At 44.1% G+C, this 20,634-nt stretch overlaps 1 protein-coding gene across 9 annotated transcripts in view; it reads left to right on the forward strand.

Annotated features, from left to right (window-relative positions):
• Nucleotides 1–20,634, forward strand: part of ESRRB (estrogen related receptor beta) — a 258,747-nt gene that overhangs the window by 178,547 nt on the left and 59,566 nt on the right. For 6 of the 9 annotated variants that reach the window (XM_061611810.1, XM_061611807.1, XM_061611809.1 and 3 more), the window contains one exon: nt 1,785–2,194. In XM_061611810.1, the coding sequence (XP_061467794.1) occupies nt 1,798–2,194 (397 nt within the window). In that variant the 5' untranslated portion in view covers nt 1,785–1,797. Of the gene's footprint in view, nt 1–1,784; nt 2,195–5,112; nt 5,211–10,329; nt 10,558–10,625; nt 10,783–20,634 lie in introns of those variants that run through there. The other 3 variants (XM_061611814.1, XM_061611815.1, XM_061611812.1) reach the window with 3 other exon arrangements.

The raw sequence follows: 20,634 nt of genomic DNA on the forward strand, positions 1-20,634 counted from the left end.
GGTGGTCCACCAGCCACCAGTGGTCTGTAAACTTCATTCCGGTGGTACACAGCAAGTCTGTAAAAATAGAATTAAAAATCATGCAGCATTTAGCACTGCACATTCATTAAATGGGCCACCAAGACCCTTAATAATTTTCCAGTGGTCAATGGGGAAAAATGTTTGGGAGCCACTGCACTATGTAAATCTTAAAATTAATTTGAGGCAGTGGCAGAAGCCTCCCCCAACAACCATTGGGGTAACAATGTCCTTGCTGGGAGGTGACATTTTCCCATCTCAGTCTGCCCAGTCTTTCTACTCCACAAGTCCCTTCCCTTTTCAGTCAATAGAAAGATCTTTCTCCTAGGAAGAAAAGATTGTATCTGTTGGGGAGGACAGATGTTCACCCCCATCAATGGGGCAACAGATCCATTGTTGGGGGGAGTGGAATTTGCCCCACCCCAGTATTTCCTGGGAATCAAGGCTCTTTTTCCCATTCCCCTGTGATTCCTAATATACCCACCCCAAAATGGTAAAGTCTGTCCTTGAGAGAGAACAGCTATAATTTTGAAATTTGGCAAGTTTCATCCCTGCAGAAGGAATGACCATGCCTGCAAATTAAATCTAATTCTGGCAAAAAAATAAAAGTTAAAGACTTTTCCTCATTGTAAAAAATCAGCATTTAATGGTGCTGTGCATGAAAACTACTGGATGTATCTGCCTGTATTTCGGAAGGCTTAATCCATTCTGGAGGGCCGCTTATGTCTGTAAATTTCATTCACTTTGGCCACAAGGGAAAAAAGATAAAGGAATTTTTAGATTCCCCATTATAATGAACGGGGAACACAGAGCTTTGTTTTATACTAAGCCACTGGGAAAACAGAGCATAGATCAAAGCAGAGAAAGGACATAATGACTCAGAAGCAGATTGGAATTTTAAAAACACAGATATCGATACAAGGTGAACTTTGGGAACCACACCCACCTGTAATACATATCACTGTGACCCCAAGGAATTTTGCCAGCTCTGGGCATGATCCACAAAAATTCTGATCTTTGTGGATGATTCAACCCCTCACTATCCCCTACTGGGTACAGCCAACTCCTTGTAAACCCAAAACATATAGAGGAGCTGTATAATGCTCATCCCACAGAGTATGCACTTATTGCCCTGGCTGCTCTCTTCTTAGCTGAGAGGTATTGCCACTGCTTCCACTGGATGTGTAGCTCTTTCTGAACAGCTGGTGGATTGGCTTACTTAACTCATCTGATCTTGTCACCCGTCCTAAAAATACAGAAGGTTCAGAGATAATTAGGAACAATTATTATATAAACCTGGAAAAGGTATGAATGAAATGACCTTGGGGAATGATCTTGCTTATGTCACAGCATAAGAATTGCCTCATTTTTTTATTTTAGCCTGGTACTATAGTAGGGGACCCATAAACGTTTCTGAAACTATTGTGGTCCTTTCTCACGTCAAAGTTTTCTTTCAGTTTTAGATTTATTGTTTTAATGCTAGTTTTGTTGTTTTTATTATAAGCTGCATGCCACCCAGAGAATGTTAGCTGTTGGGCAGCTGTTAAATATATTAAGAACACAAATAAAATAAATTTAGCAGGCTTAACACAAGAGTTCCCTAGACTATATTTGACATATGTGTTAATGGTTAATGTATGCATTAATGTATAAATATTAAATACACTAGCTTTCAGTGCTTGATTTCAAAAGTTGAAACAGGCTCTGTTCAAACTGCATGTGGTTTTTCCTATCAGCTAATGGGTTTCTGTGCTTCTTACCCACAGGCTGTTAGGCAGAATGTCCACAGATGAGCGGCACCTCACTTCCAGTTGTGGATCCTTCATCAAGACTGAGCCATCCAGCCCATCCTCTGGCATTGATGCCATTAGTCACCACAGTCCAAGTGGTTCCTCTGATGCCAGTGGTGGTTATGGCATCACTATAGGTGGCCACCCAAATGGCCTGGACTCACCACCCATGTTCAGCAGTGCAGGGATTGGTGGCGGGCCCTGCCGCAAACGGTATGATGACTGTGCCAGTGCCATCATGGAAGACTCGCCCACCAAGTGCGAGTATATGCTCAATGCCATCCCCAAGAGGCTGTGTCTAGTTTGTGGGGACATTGCATCTGGATACCATTATGGAGTGGCCTCCTGTGAAGCATGTAAAGCCTTCTTCAAACGGACAATTCAAGGTATGGGGCCTGGGAAGAGGGATGCAAGTCAGGTGACCAACATGACAGACTGGGTTCTTTGGTTTATAAGCAGAAGCCATTATAGTGTGTTTTTCAAGAACTGAAGTGGGTTGAAGTTTTAGGAAAGGGAGAGTCAAGAGGTGAGATCCTTAGTGAATGTGGAGTCAAGTTGCATGGCATAATAGTAAAACATGAAAAATGTTTTGCAGTCTTTACCATTTTTTTAAAGTTAACTAGTTTCAGTTAAAGTCAGCTACTTTTGTTTATATCTTTCTTGTTTTGATGTAATTTCATGCAACTCTGCTTATGAACTTCTTGAATCTAGCCTAGGGATGGACAAATCTTTCAATTTAGGTTTCTCTCATTTTCTCAGTTTTCAAGACTTCGTTTCTTCACATTTCCACCCAGTTTACAATATATTTTTTTTAAAAATAGTGCTCATGAAAATTCATCAGCATTTTAGTGTAACTTTCTCCTAATATATACAATTTTGTATGTAATTTTGCCTCATGTACATGTTTTGCAATGCAACTTTCCATAATACAATGCATTTTTGCACTCTATTTTCATGAATGCATGCACTTTCACATACATTACTTTGCTGGAAAACTGCATTGCAAAATTTGAAGAAGCATGAATTTCAAAGGATGACTATATTTTGGTTTGCATGTTGTTTCTGAAAGTGCAAATTATGTATATTCACTATCAAATGCAAACTAAATTAAATCCCTTCCCCTCCATAATCCAGTGCATTCATTTTCAGTTGCTTCTCATGCATCTAGCAGTTCATGTCCTTTACTTGATATACTTGTTAGTTCATTCACTTTTTTTCAAAACATAAAAGTCTCTTCAGTGGTATATAAGAACACTGAACTATAGTTGATATATTTGGAAGGAGCCCAAGATAAACTCCTGCTTCATTCATTCCAAGAAATCTAGCAGTAAGACTGGGTTGAAGTGAAAATTTGCAGCTAGAAAATGTCAAGTTGATCTTGGGGGAGGAGGGTGTATTCAGATTATTCCATTACCCCTAGAGCAGGGGTTTATGGAATCCCTGGGTTATTCTTATTCAAGCAGAAATGACATTTCAACAAAATTCTAAATCACTAAACTCAGATCTGCAATTTGTGAGGGTTTAAAACATTTGGAATTTAGTTTGGGGCAATCAGACATTTGTGCACCCTACTTCTCAGATGCTGATGATAACTTAATATTGGCTCTGAGATAACTTAATATTGGCAACTGTTGTGTTGCCAGACACGTAACCCACACACCAACCACTGCTGTCACTCAAGGATTCTGTCTACACAGTCAAATGTTGTATTATCAGAAATGTATGTTTAAATCTGTTGTTGACATTAGCTCTCCTCAGGTGTTCTGTACATGAATTTAGTAAACACATAGGGGGGAGATGGTGACAAGCATGCTAGCTCTGTTCCCCATTGCCATTCCCCTTGGCCTCCATGAGTTGTAGAGTCTCCCTGCATGTTTTAGAGCCCTGGCTTTCCAGGGTTCCAAAACATGGAGGGAGCCTCCATGAGTACAGGAAGCTCCCTGCTTCAGACCACAGATTTGCAAGCCATGGAGAGCAACCGGAATGTGGATAGCATATTTGTCTCCATGCCCTTCTCACATGTTTAGTGAATGTAGATACACAATGCCTGCAGAGGACTATTGTGAAAGTTGAATTCAAAAGTTATGCTGCAAATTCATTTGGTCTTTCATTCTTACGCTTGTTAACTGTGGCCAGTATACATTTACCTTTGCCTTGCTTGGGTAGGGATACATTCTTTGGAAGCTCAGGAAGAGGTTATGTTTTTCCAGGAAAGATATTTGGGTGGTAATAAGCATAAAGAGACTTTTGCAAGCTATTATGTTACAATAGATAAAGCTACTGCTAAGCATGAGAACTGGCAATATGTTCAATTGTCACAAAGGCTAGAGCAGTTCAGTTCTGAAATTTTCCTGATGGCCAGAGAATGTGTGATATTTCAGATTTAGTGACTCTGTACAAGATATACTTGAATCCAAACAAACTGATGCATATATTTTTAAATTCCAATAGTTTGATCTTTTTAATAGCACAGGACAATTATGTCTCACCCATCCTACAACTATATTAAAATCCCAGAACTATTGTACTGAACCTTGTACTTGGAAAATAATCTCTTTCCTCTAAAGAGTCTCAATGATGAAGAATCCACTACCTCCTTTCAACAGTGAACAGTAAATTAATGTAAAAATTAATGCCACATTTTAATTTCTTCAGCTTTAATTTATAGCTACTTGTCCTTATTATGCATCCACAGAGATGTAGCCAGGTATCTGTGTTAGGGATGGGCAGAAATTCATTTCACATTTAAAGGCAAACGTACCAAATTTGCACTTTCCAAAATAATATGTGAACCAAAAAAAGGCATCCTGTGAAATTTGCACCTCTCTTAATTTTGCAGTGCAGTTCTCCAGCCTAGTAATGTGCAAAAAATGCATATACTAGGGTAGAGAATGCATATAAATGCACAAATATATTGAAATTAGGGGAAATTGCTGTGCCAAAATGCAAGGGAGGCTGATTTGTTGGGCAAAGTGGGGCAGTGCCCTCCCAAGATTCTGAACCCCACCAAAACCACCAAAGACATAAGCCAGTCTTTCCCTGACACCCACAGTAATATTAATACATTAATACAGAGAGGCTTCCTAGATGCACTTACCTTCTGTCTCCTGGGAGTTAAATGGTTAAAAAAACCAAACATGGTTACAGAAGGCTTAGTTGGGAAGGGCAATAGACAATTTTTTGAAAGCCCCTCCAGCCAATCAGAACCATGCATCCTTCCTGTGGGTGTCCTTTTTCTAAGTCTGCGCCCTGCATAATTCCCTTCCCTCACTTTGAACACACGCTTGCAGCCAGGCTATAAAAATTGGGTGTGGCAGCAGCCATTGATTTTACTTACTTTGTATGTATGAGGAGAGGAGAGCAACTGATTGAGACGCTCAGATTTCCTTGGATTAGGAGGAGGTAAGCCCTTGTTTTTATTGTGAGTGAAAAAATTCAATAAACTGAACTTGTGCAGCGGCAGTAGCATATCTTTCCTCCTTGGTTAAGTTGAGGTTTGAGAGAGAAAGACTGTTGGCTTGCATTAATTTGGGGAAGTGTTTTCTTTCTTTCTTGGCTCTTTCTTGAGGTCTGGGGGCTGTAAGGGGAGGCGGGGAGGAGTCAGAGCTTGGAAAAGTTACTTTTTTTGAACTACAACGCCCATCAGCCCAATCCAGTGGCCATGCTGGCTGGGGCTGATGGGAGTTGTAGTTCAAAAAAGTAACTTTTCCAAGCTCTTGTTCATTGGCAATTTCTTTGTTGGGTGGGAAAAGAGCATTCTGGAGGCTTCTTTGTTGAAATGTAGTGGAAAGCTGCTTAAAGAGGGGTTTGTGTATATGTGCGTGTGTGTGTTCATTGCTTGATGTTGCTGGGGTGGAGAAATTTTTGGTGAGTGGGGGGCTGCTTAAAAGGGGAGATTTGTGTGTGTGTGTGTTTTGAGGCCAAAAGCCCTTTCCATTTAACAACAGTGGTGCTATCAGCCTCAAGACACAGACACACACATGCGCGCACACACACACATACACAAACACAGACAATCCCCTCCTTCAAGCAGCCTCCCCCACTCACCAAGCTTCAGCATATTCTCCCCAATTTCAGCATATTCAGAGGTACACTACCTCTGAAGCCGGGGGCTCCACATAACAATAAATTGACAGATACCTTTCCTTTTCCAGTAAAGAGACAGTCTACCTCTGAATATGCTGAAGGAGGCAAACAACAGAAAAGCATTATTCACATCAAACCCTGTTTGTGAGCTTCATCTTGTTTCCATTGAGGGAAGCAAAATGCTAGATGACTTTTGGCTTGATCCAGTACAGCAGTAGGGGGATGCTGTGCTCTGGCAACCCCAGAAATTGTTCCCTCCCAACCAACCCTACCATTGCCACAGGGCCTGTGCATGTAACAATAACAATGATTGTTATTATCATTATTAATGTAAATGTACATTGGAGTAAACCTTCACTGTTAGAAACTGTATTTTGCACTGGGAATCAGCTGGTTAAACCAGTTGCAGTGCTTGATAATCTTGCCAGCGTATAGTGCTCCATTTAGCTTAATCCCATATCATGTCACATGCTAGTGTAGTGTAATAGTTAGTAATGGACTAGGACCTGTGAGACCCTGGTCCAAATCCCCACTCAGCCATGAAGGTCATTGTATGACATTGGAGTAACTGGTATAATTTTATCTTGGTGAATGATGTATCAAGATATGACACTTTTGGTGCTATGTATTTGTCCAACTGTATTCATTCAGTGTTCACTGTGGGGTTTGTTTGTTTTTGCAAGGGAGGAGGATGGGGACCTCACAAGGGGCGACCACGTAGGCTCCACCTGTGTGGTCTCATAGGCGACCCACCAGGTCTAGGTTTCATCAGCTTCCACTGCCAAAATGTGTACATTGGGAAAATTGCATGCAAAACTGTGTATGTCAGGAGAAATTCTCACTAAAATGCTGATTCATTTTCATGCAACCTTTTTTTAAAATCACAACCTGATGAGAAAATGTGGAGAACTTAAGACTGAAAAAATGAGAAACTGAGAGAAACTGTTCTCATTTGTCTATTCCTAGCCTGGGTACAGTTTTAGAAGTGACAAACCTTATTCAAATTTGGTTCAGCAGAGGGAAGGTGGGTGTGGTTCAAATGTAAGCTAAACTGACTTGGGAGGTCATGATCAGTTTACCTTCTACAGTGTGGGAAGAATACTGAATTAACTGCTTTCAAAATGAATAAAAAAGGGGCGCAGTACACTCTGTGCACTAGAAGCGGATTATCTGAGTCCACCATTTAAACTACAGGTGATACTGCAAAAGTCACTGTGGTTTATTGATCTGATTGATTTTGATTTTATTTATTTATATGCCGCCTTTCCACTGTGAGCTGTGCCCAAAGTGGCTTGCAACAAACATTCACTTACCAAAATCCAAAGCATTGTGTTATTGACAATATAATGAAGTGTGCCCCCCTAGGATGCACACCTTAACGTGGTGAGGGGGTGTGAGAGTGTCCCAGAAGCTGAGAGCAATGCCGTCAGGAGTCTAAACCAAGAGGCTAGACTTCTAGTAGGGTCACCCAAGGCAGAATGGTCAAAGCTGAGACACCAGACTAAGATGCATCCAGACTCAGAGGAAGGCAATGGTAAACCACCTGTGAATACCTGTTACCATGAAAACCCTATGAACAGAATATCCAAAATGCAACACGAGATAGTGCTGGAAGATCAGAAGGCACTCAACGAGCTACTGGGGAAGAACAAAGGACAAGTGTGAGTAGCGCTGTGACTAATGATGCAGCTGGGTCAAAACCAAAAGGAAGCCCAGAGGCTGATGCGCACAGGAGAGTCCGGAGTTGTACAAAGCACACAATAGGAACACGGAATGTGAGAAGCATGAACCAGGGAAAGTTAGAAATTGTCAAGCAAGAAATGGAACGTATCAACATTACAATACTTGGCGTGAGTGAATTAAAATGGACGGGAATGGGACATTTTTAATCAGGCAACTACAAAATACTTTATGCAGGAAATCAAATTAAGAAGAAATGGAGTTGCTTTAATAGTGAGAATGATGTAGCAAAAGCAATTAGGAGCTATAATGCAAGGTCTGAGTGCTATCAATGAGATTAAATGGAAAACCTATTAAAATAACCATCATCCAAGTCTATGCTCCAACGGCAAACACAGAAGAAGAGGAATTGGAGAGATTTTACACAGAAGTACAAGAAGAAATTGATCACACACCTAAACAAGATGTGCTGATAATCATGGGGGACTGGAATACAAAAGTAGGGAACAGAGAAGAACTAGGAATTGTGGGGAAATGGGGCTTAGGAGACAGAAATGAAGCAGGAAAAAAACTTATTGAATTCCGTGAACCCAATAATGTTTCTTGCGAACACATTTTTTGAGCAACCGAAAAGACAATTGTACACATGGACATCACCAAATGGTCAATACAGGAATCAAATTGATTATATAATTGGTAGCAGAAGATGGAAAAGTTCCACACTTTCTGCGAAAACAAGACCAGGAGCAGACTGCAGTACAGATCATGAACTGGTAATATCGAAAATCAAAGTAAAGCTAAAGAAGAAGAACAAAGCAATCATAATGCCAAAATACAATTTAAATAACATCCCAGAAGAATATAAAGATCAAATAAGGAACAGATTTGAGGCTTTAAACTTAGCTGACAGAGAACCAGAAGAAGTGTGGACTGAAGTCAGAGACATTATCAGGGAAGAATGCAAAAAGACGATACCTCTAGTTAAAAAGAGAGAAAAACCTGAATGGGGACTGACAAAATTCTTAAAATGGTTAAAGAGAGAAGGAAAGCAAAAGCAAAAGGAGATAGAAACACAGCTAGAACCCTAAATGCAATAATACAGCGACTAGTACATAGGGACAAAGAGAACTATTACAATAGTTACTGTATAGAAATAGAAAAGGACAACAAAAAGAGTAGAGCAGGAGCCCTATTCCAAAAGATTAGAGATATGAAAGGGAAATTTAAACCAAGAGTAGGGATGTTGAATAATCAACAAGGGAACACATTGACTGACCGAGATAAAATGAAGATGGAAGCGATACACTGAAGAACTCTATAAAGGAGATGTAAGGATGACAGATTCAATGATGGAGGAACCATATGATGAAGAACCAGTAATTTTAGAATGTGAGGTGAAAGCTGCTCTTAAAATACTTAGAAGAAACAAATCACTAGGCACAGATGGCATACCAACAGAGTTGCTACAAGCTACTGTGACTGAATCTTTCCAAATTTTGACAAAAAATTGTCAACAAATATGGAAAACTAAACAATGGTCCACAGACTGGAAGTGTTCAATATACTTTCCAATTCCAAAGAAAGGGGATCCCAGGGAATGCAGTAATTATTGAACTATGCCTTAATATCCCATGCAAGTAAAGTAATGCTCGAGATTCTACAACAAAGGCTCTTACCATATATGGAACGAGAAATGCCAGATGTCCAAGCGGGATTTAGAAAGGGAAGAGGCACCGGAGATCATATTGCAAACATACGTTGGATAATGGAATGGAGCAAGGAATTTCAGAAGTAAATCACCTTGTGCTTTATGGATTACAGCAAAGCCTTTGATTGTGTAGATCATGAAAAACTATGGATTGCTTTAAAAGAAATGTGGGTGCCACAGCATCTGATTGTTCTGATGCGCAACCTATACTCTAGACAAGAGGCTACTGTAAGGACAGAATATGGAGAAACTGATTGGTTCCCAATCAGAAAGGATGTGAGACAGGGGTGTATTTTATCATCCTATTTGTTTAATCTATACACAGAACATATCATATGGAAAGCGGGATTGGACCAAGATGAAGGAGGTGTGAAAATTGGTGGGAGAAATATCAATAATTTAAGATATGCAGACGATACCATACTACTAGCAGAAACCAGTCGTGATTTGAAACTGATGCTGATGAAAGTTAAAGAGGAAAGCTTACAGCTGAACATCAAGAAGGCTAAAGTGATGACAACAGATGATTTATGTAACTTTAAAGTTGACAATGAGGACATTGAACTTGTCAAGGATTATCAATACCTTGGCACAGTCATTAACCAAAATGGAGACAATAGTCAAGAAATTAGAAGAAGGCTAGGACTGGGGAGGGCAGCTATGAGAGAACTATAAAAGGTCCCCAAATTCAAAGATGTATCACTGAACACTAAAGTCAGGATCATTCAGACCATGGTATTCCTGATCTCTATGTATGGGTGTGAGACAGTGAAAAAAGCAGATAAGAGAAAAATCAACTCATTTGAAATGTGTTGGAAGAGAGCTATGTGCATACCATGGACTGCAAAAAAAGACAAATAATTGGGTGTTAGAACAAATTAAACCAGAACTATCACTAGCAGCTAAAATGATGAAACTGAGGTTATCATATTTTGGGCACATAATGAGAAGACATGATTCACTAGAAAAGACAATACTGCTGGGAAAAACAAGGGAGTAGAAAAAGAGGAAGGCCAAACAGGGAATGAGGAAGATGGCTGCCTAAGGTGGAGGACGTGTGTGTCTTCGCTCACTCCCTGATCAAACATTAGCAACATTATTAACAGACCTCCATGGTTGCATTTTAGTTTACCTTTTTATCTTATCTTACTCTACTTTCCCATGAGAAGGGATGACTGTGAGTTTTATTTCTCTTCCGAAACGGCTGGATATACTATCTCATTGGCCTTTCTGAAGCACCGGACTGAGAATGCTCATCAACATGAGCTATTAACTGTAAGTCTGAAGCCTCTCTCCCCTCCCCAGGTGGCACTTAATTACTATCAATAACAGTGACTATTAAGACTGCTTACCTGTACAACAGAGGCATAAATGGTCCTGACAAGAAAGGCCAGGAAAGAGCAGGGAGTACCCCACCGTTTATGAGCTTGTTTTGTAAGGGAAGAATGCCTAAGAGGAGGGGAGGGCCGGCCCCAGTTTCTCCATCGCATTCAAAGTCAGGTAAGCGTTTAAAGCTTGAAGGGGGCCAATTGCAAATCACACTTTTTTCATGGCTCTTCACAAACAACATCTACTACACCGACTCTCCCCCCCTCCTTGGACTGGTCTTTTACCTCTAAAGACAACATACAGTGGAATGCGGGGGAAACCTCGGCCTTGAGTTTGGCTGCTGAGATAGCGCAGGCCGAGGCTCAAGAACTTAAAGAGACAATGCACCTGCCTGCTGATCTGCATAAAACTACTTCATTGGATAAGCTGCAAATTGCTACTAAGGCACAGATTGAGGCTTCTTCTTCTAGTGCATTATCTCAGGATCCTCCTGAGGACTCAAGACCTTTTTCTGCCGTTTCCATGCTGCAGCTCACATTGCCAGATAAGGGCGTGATTACAACTAAACTGTCCAGCCCTCCCTTTGAGCCCTATAGCTCACTAACTCAACCTGCTTCCTATGATGCGGTGACATTAATGACAGGCGGACTGCTCACGCTGACAACAGAGCTGGACCGTGTCAAAAACTTCCTGAGTGAGTCTAACCATCTACTAACAACTCTAGTTAAATTACAGCAGAAGCCTGTCGCCCCGACTCACTCAGTCGTAACACCTCAGTCGCTGAAGCAAACCATTCCATCTTTCGCAACAGAGATTAAACCGGCCACTTTGCGAACCAGGCCCTGTCGAACAAGAAGGAGGCATCTCGATAACAAAAAAAAGAGCAAAAACCTGAAAAACCAGAAGCCAGCTTGAGGTAACAAAATGAACTTTAGGAAATTATTTGATCTTCTGGGTAAAGACCCGGCAGGGGATAAGAAGAAAAGGGAGTCCCCCCCCCCAGAATTCGAGTAAGAGCTGCCCTCCAGTTCAGAGGGAATCTGACTCTAATCATTGCTCCGCTGACCCTTCTTTGATTCCGGCATCCGCCCTCCCTGTATGTATACCGGACCCTCTTGCTCTTAGACAAGATCCGTGGCAAGAGGTCTTATGGAAGGAAAAGATCAACCAGTATCCGGATGCCAGTACTAAGAACTCAAGCTGGAAATTAACTCTGAACCGCTGCAAAATAGTCCTTGTAAATTATCCCAAACCCAAGCGGATAGTTGCACAAATCTCTCACAAACACCATCTAGTGGAAACATTAAAGGACACTCTTTTGTTGCAGCTCGAGCCCCAGGATATAGCTTCAGTGGAGTATTTATACCATAATGACTCTAGAGCATGAGCTGTGGTTACCTTCTTCTCATCTCACCTAGTGACTCAAATCCTGTCTGCAAAAGATCAATTGGCTAAATTGAACATGACTCCTGTGCGGCTTTTCGAAAATTGGGCCACGCAGGAACCTTTATTTCCAAATCTCTGGCCCCATCCACACTGTCATCAAGAAAATCCTTGGTCGAAACGAGGCTTGCTTATCGACTTAGAAGTTCCGGAAGTGAGCCCGAGGAGGGGACGGCTAACATCAGATGAAGAGAATGCATCCCCTTCGCTACAAACTATATCCCAAGTTGCTGAAGGGGCCCATGACTCTCTCAACAAGGAGGATCAAGCACTCTTATATTCTTTTGGAGCACTCACGCCAGAAGACCGCTCTGAAATACTGCACAGATTGGACCAACTAACAGAGCAGCTGGTAAAGGTCCATAGCTATCATCTGGATTCTCAATCTGGCGAGCCATGTGCTGGAGGGGAGTCAGACGCGAAAGCCCCCAAGAAGGGAGCCGTGTCCACACTACAGGAGAATATAATGGGTGACGTCATACAATTGAAATATAGTGAGCCGATTTTAATGGACCCCCTTCAACAACATGAGGCAAGTGCAAAAACATTCCCTGATATTTCATCTACCCTGCGGTTTAACAACAGCTTCATAAGAACATAAGAACATAAGAAGAGCCTGCTGGATCAGGCCAGTGGCCCATCTAGTCCAGCATCCTGTTCTCACAGTGGCCAACCAGGTGCCTGGGGGAAGCCCACAAGCAGGACCCGAGTGCAAGAACACTCTCCCCTCCTGAGGCTTCCGTCAACTGGTTTTCAGAAGCATGCTGCCTCTGACTAGGGTGGCACAGCACAGCCATCACGGCTAGTAGCCATTGATAGCCCTGTCCTCCATGAATTTGTCTAATCTTCTTTTAAAGCCGTCCAAGCTGGTGGCCATTACTGCATCTTGTGGGAGCAAATTCCATAGTTTAACTATGTGCTGAGTAAAGAAGTACTTCCTTTTGTCTGTCCTGAATCTTCCAACATTCAGCTTCTTTGAATGTCCACGAGTTCTAGTATTATGAGAGAGGGAGAAGAACTTTTCTCTATCCACTTTCTCAATGTCATGCATAATTTTATACACTTCTATCATGTCTCCTCTGACCCGCCTTTTCTCTAAACTAAAAAGCCCCAAATGCTGCAACCTTTCCTCGTAAGGGAGCCGCTCCATCCCCTTGATCATTCTGGTTGCTCTCTTCTGAACCTTTTCCAACTCTAGAATATCCTTTTTGAGATGAGGCAACCAGAACTGTACACAGTATTCCAAATGCGGCCGCACCATAGATTTATACAACGGCATTATGATATCAGCTGTTTTATTTTCAATACCTTTCCTAATTATCGCTAGCATGGAATTTGCCTTTTTCACAGCTGTCGCACACTGGGTCGACATTTTCATCATGCTGTCCACTACAACCCTGAGGTCCCTCTTGGTCGGTCACCGCCAGTTCAGACCCCATGAGCGTATATGTGAAATTAAGATTTTTTGCTCCAATATGCATAATTTTACACTTGTTTATATTGAATTGATTTGCCATTTTTCCGCCCATTCACTCAGTTTGGAGAGATCTTTTTGGAGCTCTTCACAATCCCTTTTTGTTTTAACAACCCTGAACAATTTAGTGTCGTCAGCAAACTTGGCCACTTCACTGCTCACTCCTAATTCTAGGTCATTAATGAACAAGTTGAAAAGTACAGGTCCCAATACCGATCCTTGAGGGACTCCACTTTCTACAGCCCTCCATTGGGAGAACTGTCCGTTTATTCCTACTCTCTGCTTTCTGCTTTTTAACCAATTCTTTATCCACAAGAGGACCTCTCCTCTTATTCCATGACTGCTAAGCTTCCTCAGAAGTCTTTGGTGAGGTACCTTGTCAAACGCTTTTTGAAAGTCTAAGTACACTATGTCCACTGGATCACCTCTATCTATATGCTTGTTGACACTCTCAAAGAATTCTAATAGGTTACTGAGACAGGACTTTCCCTTGCAGAAGCCATGCTGGCTCTGCTTCAGCAAGGCTTGTTCTTCTATGTGCTTAGTTAATCTAGCTTTAATAATACTTTCTACCAGTTTTCCAGGGACAGAAGTTAAGCTAACTGGCCTGTAATTTCCGGGATCCCCTCTGGATCCCTTTTTGAAGATTGGCGTTACATTTGCCACTTTCCAGTCGTCAGGCACGGAGGAGGACCCGAGGGACAAGTTACATATTTTAGTTAGCAGATCAGCAATTTCACATTTGAGTTCTTTGAGAACTCTCGGGTGGATGCCATCTGGGCCCGGTGATTTGTCAGTTTTTATATTGTCCATTAAGCCTAGAACTTCCTCTCTTGTTACCACTATTTGTCTCAGTTCCTCAGAATCCCTTCCTGCAAATGTTAGTTCAGGTTCAGGGATCTGCCCTATATCTTCCACTGTGAAGACAGATGCAAAGAATTCATTTAGCTTGTCTGCAATCTCCTTATCGTTCTTTAGTACACCTTTGACTCCCTTATCATCCAAGGGTCCAATCGCCTCCCTAGATGGTCTCCTGCTTTGAATGTATTTATAGAATTTTTTGTTGTTGGTTTTTATGTTCTTAGCAATGTGCTCCTCAAATTCTTTTTTAGCATCCCTTATTGTCTTCTTGCATTTCTTTTGCCAGAGTTTGTGTTCTTTTTTATTTTCTTCATTCGGACAAGACTTCCATTTTCTGAAGGAAGAGCTTCCTTGACTTTGCTCGTTAACCATGCTGGCATCTTCTTGGCCCTGGCGGTACCTTTTCTGAAGGAAGAGCTTCCTTGACTTTGCTCGTTAACCATGCTGGCATCTTCTTGGCCCTGGCGGTACCTTTTCTGATCTGCGGTATGCACTCCAGTTGAGCTTCTAATATAGTGTTTTTAAACAACTTCCAAGCATTTTCGAGTAATGTGACCCTCTGGACTTTGTTTTTCAGCTTTCTTTTTACCAATCCCCTCATTTTTGTGAAGTTTCCTCTTTTGAAGTCAAATGTGACCGTGTTGGATTTTCTTGGCAATTGGCCATTTACATGTATGTTTAATTTAATAGCACTGTGGTCACTGCTCCCAATCGGTTCAACAACACTTACATCTCGCACCAGGTCCCGGTCCCCACTGAGGATTAAGTCCAGGGTTGCCGTCCCTCTGGTCGGTTCCATGACCAACTGGTCTAGGGGATTGTCATTTAGAATATCTAGAAACTTTGCTTCTTTGTCATGACTGGAACACATATGCGGCCAGTCTATGTCCGGGTAGTTGAAGTCACCCATTACTACCACATTTCCTAGTTTGGATGCTTCCTCAATTTCATATCTCATCTCCAGGTCTCCCTGAGCATTTTCATCAGGGGGACGATAGATCGTTCCCAGTATTACGTCCCTTCTGGGGCATGGTATCACCACCCACAACGATTCTGTGGAGGAGTCCGCCTCTTTTGGGGTTTCGAGCTTGCTGGATTCAATGCCTTCTTTCACGTATAGAGCGACTCCGCCACCAATACGTCCTTCCCTGTCCTTCCGATAAAGTTTATATCCAGGGATAACCGTATCCCACTGGTTTTCTCCATTCCACCAGGTCTCCGTTATGCTCACTATATCAATGCTCTCCTCTAAGACCAAGCACTCCAGTTCTCCCATCTTCGTTCGGAGGCTCCTAGCATTAGCGTACAGGCACTTGTAAGCAGTGTCTCTCTTCAAGTGTCTTTGGCACTTGTGGTTTGGCCTGTGGTAATTTTGCTCTTCTGAATTTATATCCTGTGCCCCTGCTCTCACAATGCCTACTTCTAGGCCTACCCCTTTTAAAATTTCATCATTTCTTTGGTTTTTATCCCAGGGGGGAGGTTTATTCCGAACCGGACCTTTCTCAGCTCCTGTTGGGTTTCCCCCCTCAGTCAGTTTAAAAGCTGCTCTGCTACCTTTTTAATTTTAAGTGCCAGCAGTCTGGTTCCATTCTGGTTCAAGTGGAGCCCGTCCCTTTTGTACAGGCCCGGCTTGTCCCAAAATGTTCCCCAGTGCCTAACAAATCTAAACCCTTCCACCCGACACCATCGTCTCATCCACGCATTGAGACTGCAAAGCTGGGCCTGTCTGGCTGATCCTGCGCGTGGAACCGGTAGCATTTCAGAGAAAGCCACCTTGGAGGTCCTGGCTTTCAGCATCCTACCTAGCAACCTAAATTTTGCTTCCAGGACCTCACGGCTGCATTTCCCCATGTCGTTGATGCCAACGTGCACCACGACCACTGACTCCTCCCCAGCACTGTCTACCAAACTATCTAAACGACAGGCGATATCCGCAACCTTTGCACCAGGCAGGCAAAACACCTTGCGGTCTACATGCCCATCACCCCCCCCACTGTCTATGTTCCTAATGATCGAATCACCCACTACAAGGATCCCTCCACCCCCTGGAGATATATCCTCGGCACGAGAGGATAGCTGCTCATCCCCCAAGGAATGGGTCCCTTCTAAGGGATCGTTTCCCTCTTCCTCAACTGGATGCTCTCCTTCCCCGAGACCATCGTTCTCCATGATAGGAGAGCTATCATCGCTGGAGTGGGACACAGCTATAACGTCCCTGAAGGCCTCCTCCACACACCTCTCTGCCTCTCTCAGCTTTTCCAGGTCTGCCACCTTGGCCTCAAGGAAATGAAGTCGTTCCCGGAGAGCCAGGAGCTCATTGCACCGAGAGCACACCCACGACTTCTGTCCAACAGGCAGATAGTCGTACATGCTGCAGGCTGTGCAAAACACTGGAAAGCCCCCACACACCTGCTGGCTTCTTACCTGCATAGTTTTGTTTAAGGTTTATTACGTCAATAGGTTGGAGACTGTGGTTTAGTTGAGGTCAGGGAACAGAAGGGCAGAGTGGGGGCCCCTGGCCTCCTCGCCCTGCTGCCGAACTCGCCTTGACGCTTCATCAGCTGGGGCCTTGACGCTTGGTCAGCTGGTGCTCCCTCTAGCTCGTGGAGCAGGCGTTCCCGGTGGCATTTGATACGGCTCTCCCAGATAGAGCTATAATTCCCACAGGAGCCATTTTTACTGCCCCATCCTTGCTAGTGGAAGCAAAGATCCCTAGTATGTTGAATCTGTCCCTGCCTGAGGTGGTGAATGAGGCGGAGGGAAACTCCAACACTTACGCCAGTACACAATCCTTAGTGAGAGACGAGCATCCCACCTCGACTTCTATCCCTAAACATCTTTTAGCAAATGGATGTATCTCTTTTGCAAAGGATCTGGATGTTATTACTCCTGACTGACAATTACTGCTCTTGTCCTGGAATATCATGGGCTGGACCAACAAACCCCCGGACATGGACCTAGATTCCTTTTTTCATAAATTCAAGATTGTATGCCTACAAGAAACCTGGTTAACCCAAGCTAACTCTCTGTGTATTAACGGCTTTAAAACCTTCTCCTCTCCTGCCATTAGGACTAACACCAAAGGCCGCGGCAGCGGGGGTCTTAGCATCTCCATTTCCATGAACCTTCCAGTTAAAGTTCACTCTATTAATTTAACCAGTGCCCAAAACTTTTTGGCGGTGAGATTAGAGGGGTCTCACACAGGGTCACTTATTATTGTAAACGTTTACATACCACCCAACTTAGCTAAGTCGGTGGGCACCGGTTGCATCTGGAATCTTCTTGCCGATGCTCTATTACAACTAGAGCAACAATTTCCCTATGCCAGGCTGATACTGTGTGGGGATTTTAATGCCATACTGGGAAGTGCTGGGTTGGACCTTTGGGTTTCTCCAAGTCATGGCCCAAGTCCTCATTTCTCATGGAATGATAGAGTTTCTTCAGATCTAGTAATGAATAAGCAAGGCAGCAGATTATTAGATCTTCTGCACTCGTTTCATTTAGAATGTCTGCATGGGAACCAAGGGGCTGCCATTAATGTTGTGGAGGGCAGAGGGAGATATGGAGTGGGGAGGCAATTATGTCATCGGGGGAGATGGAAGTGCAACAGGGTGTTGGTTGCCCCCAAACTGTCTCCCCATTCAAATAATCTGGATAGCCGCGGTGTCAGCTCCCCCGGGTTGAAAATGCTGCTTGTGAATGCCAGGTCAGTGAATGGCAAAACGATGACCATTCAGGATTTGATCGTGGATGAGCACGCCGACCTGGCTTGTATCACGGAGACCTGGTTGGATGAAGCTGGGGGGCTTAATCTCTGTGCAGCAGCAGGCAAGACCGGGGGGACAGGGAGGTGGAGTTGCAGTAGTCTATCATGATGCCATCCCTCTGACCAGGTGCCCTCTCCCACAGTCTTCGGGGTTCGAATGTGTATATTTGAAGGTGGGTGGCCAGGACAGAATAGGGATTCTGTTGGTGTACCGCCCACCCCACTGCTCAACAGTCTCCCTTCCTGAGCTAGCTGGGGTAGTCTTGGGGTTGGTGTTGGAGTCCCCTTGGCTTGTGGTATTGGGTGACTTCAACATCCATGCCGAGACTGCTCTGTCAGGAGTGGCTCAGGATTTCATGGCCTCCATGGCAACCATGGGTCTGTCCCAAGTATTATCTGGCCCCACTCATGTCCAGAGCTTGGAAAAGTTACTTTTTTAAACTACAGCTCCCATCAGCCCCAGCCAGCATGGCCACTGGATTGGGCTGATGGGAGTAGTAGTTCAAAAATTAACTTTTCCAAGCTCTGCTCATGTCGCTGCTCACACTTTGGACCTTGTTTTCTGTGTTGGATGGGATGATGGTGATCTTGGTGTGGAGGAACTTTCTATAGTTCCGTTGTCATGGACAGATCACTACCTGGTTGGGTTTAGACTCACTGGGACTCAGAACCTCTGCAGGGGTGGGGGACCGATTAGGATGGTCCGCCCCAGGAGGCTGATGGATCCGGATGGTTTCCTGATGGCTCTTGGGGATTTTCCTGTCACCACGGCAGGTGATTCTGTCGAAGCCCTGGTTGACCTCTGGAATGGGGAAATGACCAGGGCGGTGGACACGATTGCTCCTGAGCGTCCCCTCTTACGGAGTGGAGCCAAACCAGCTCCCTGGTTTACCAGGGAGCTGGCGGTGATGAAATGAATAAGACGGGGACTAGAGCGATGTTGGCGGAAGACTCGGTGCGAGTCTGACCGAACACGGGCTAGAGCCTATCTGAAGGCCTACTCCGTGGCAGTGCGGGCTAAGAAGAAACTTTTCTTTTCTGCCACCATTGCGTCTGCTGGGAGCCATCCAGCGGAGCTGTTTCAAGTGGTCAGGGGTCTTTAAAACTCTGGCCCCCAGGAGGGTAATATAGACCACTCAACAGCCCGCTGTCAAGAATTTGCACGGCACTTTGCAGATAAAGTCGCTCCGATTCGCTCCGACTTGGACGCTAAAATTGATACAGTCTCAGGGGATGTAACTTTGGCTCCTGCTTGTCCAATAATAATGGATTCCTTTCAATTTGTACAGCCCGAGGATGTGGACAAGATCCTTGGAGAGGTGAGAGCCACCACATGTCTGCTGGATCCTTGCCCTTCCTGGCTCATTAAAAGTGCCAGAGGGGGACTAGCCAAGTGGGTGAGGGGAGTAGTTAATGCCTCTTTACAACAAGGCAGAATTCCATTGTGCCTAAAAGAGGCAGTTGTACAGCCTTTGTTGAAAAAGCCCTCCCTGGGTCCCTCCATAATGGTAAATTATCGGCCAGTCTCCAACATTCCATTTTTGGGCAAGGTAATAGAGCATGTGGTGGCCGCCCAGCTCCAGAGATTCTTGGATGAAACGGATTATCTGGATCCATTTCAGTCTGGTTTCAGGCCTGGTTACGGGACAGAGACAGCTTTGGTCGCCTTGGTGGATGACCTTCGCAGAGAGCTGGACAGGGGGAGTGTGTCCCTGTTAGTTCTACTGGACCTCTCAGCGGCTTTCGATACCATTGACCATGGTATCCTTCTGGACCGCCTTGCTGGGATGGGACTTGGGGGCACAGTGTTACGATGGCTCCATTCCTTTCCGGAGGGATGAACTCAGAAGGTGGTACTGGGGGACTCCTGTTTGACCCCTTGGCCATTGACTTATGGGGTCCCTCGGGGTTCAGTTTTGTCCCCCATGTTATTTAACATCTATATGAAACCGCTGGGAGAGGTTGTCCGGGGATTTGGGGTTCGGTGCCATCAGTATGCAGATGACACCCAACTCTATTTCTCCTTTCCACCTAAAGCCAAGGAAGCTGTCCTGGTCCTGAACCAGTGCCTGGCATCAGTGATGGACTGGATGAGGGCAAAGAAATTGAAACTAAATCCAGGCAAGACGGAGGTGCTCCTGGTCACTCGAAAGGCAGATCAGGGAATAGGGATTCAGCCTGTGCTCGATGGGGTTACACTCCCCCTGAAGACACAGGTTTGCAGTTTGGGTGTGCTCCTGGACTCTGCTCTGAACTTGGAAGCCCAGGTCTTGGCCGTGGCCAGGAGTGCCTTTGCCCATTTAAGACTAGTGCGCCAGCTGCGCCCGTTCCTGGAAATGCCTGATTTGACTATGGTGATGCATGCCTTAGTTACATCCCGTTTAGACTACTGTAACGCACTCTACGTGGGGCTGCCTTTGAAGACTGTTCGGAAACTTAAACTGGTACAAAGAGCTGCAGCCAGAGTATTAACAGGGGC

This window comes from Rhineura floridana, chromosome 2 (genome assembly GCF_030035675.1).
Source record: "Rhineura floridana isolate rRhiFlo1 chromosome 2, rRhiFlo1.hap2, whole genome shotgun sequence".
Taxonomy (NCBI): Eukaryota; Metazoa; Chordata; class Lepidosauria; order Squamata; family Rhineuridae; genus Rhineura; species Rhineura floridana.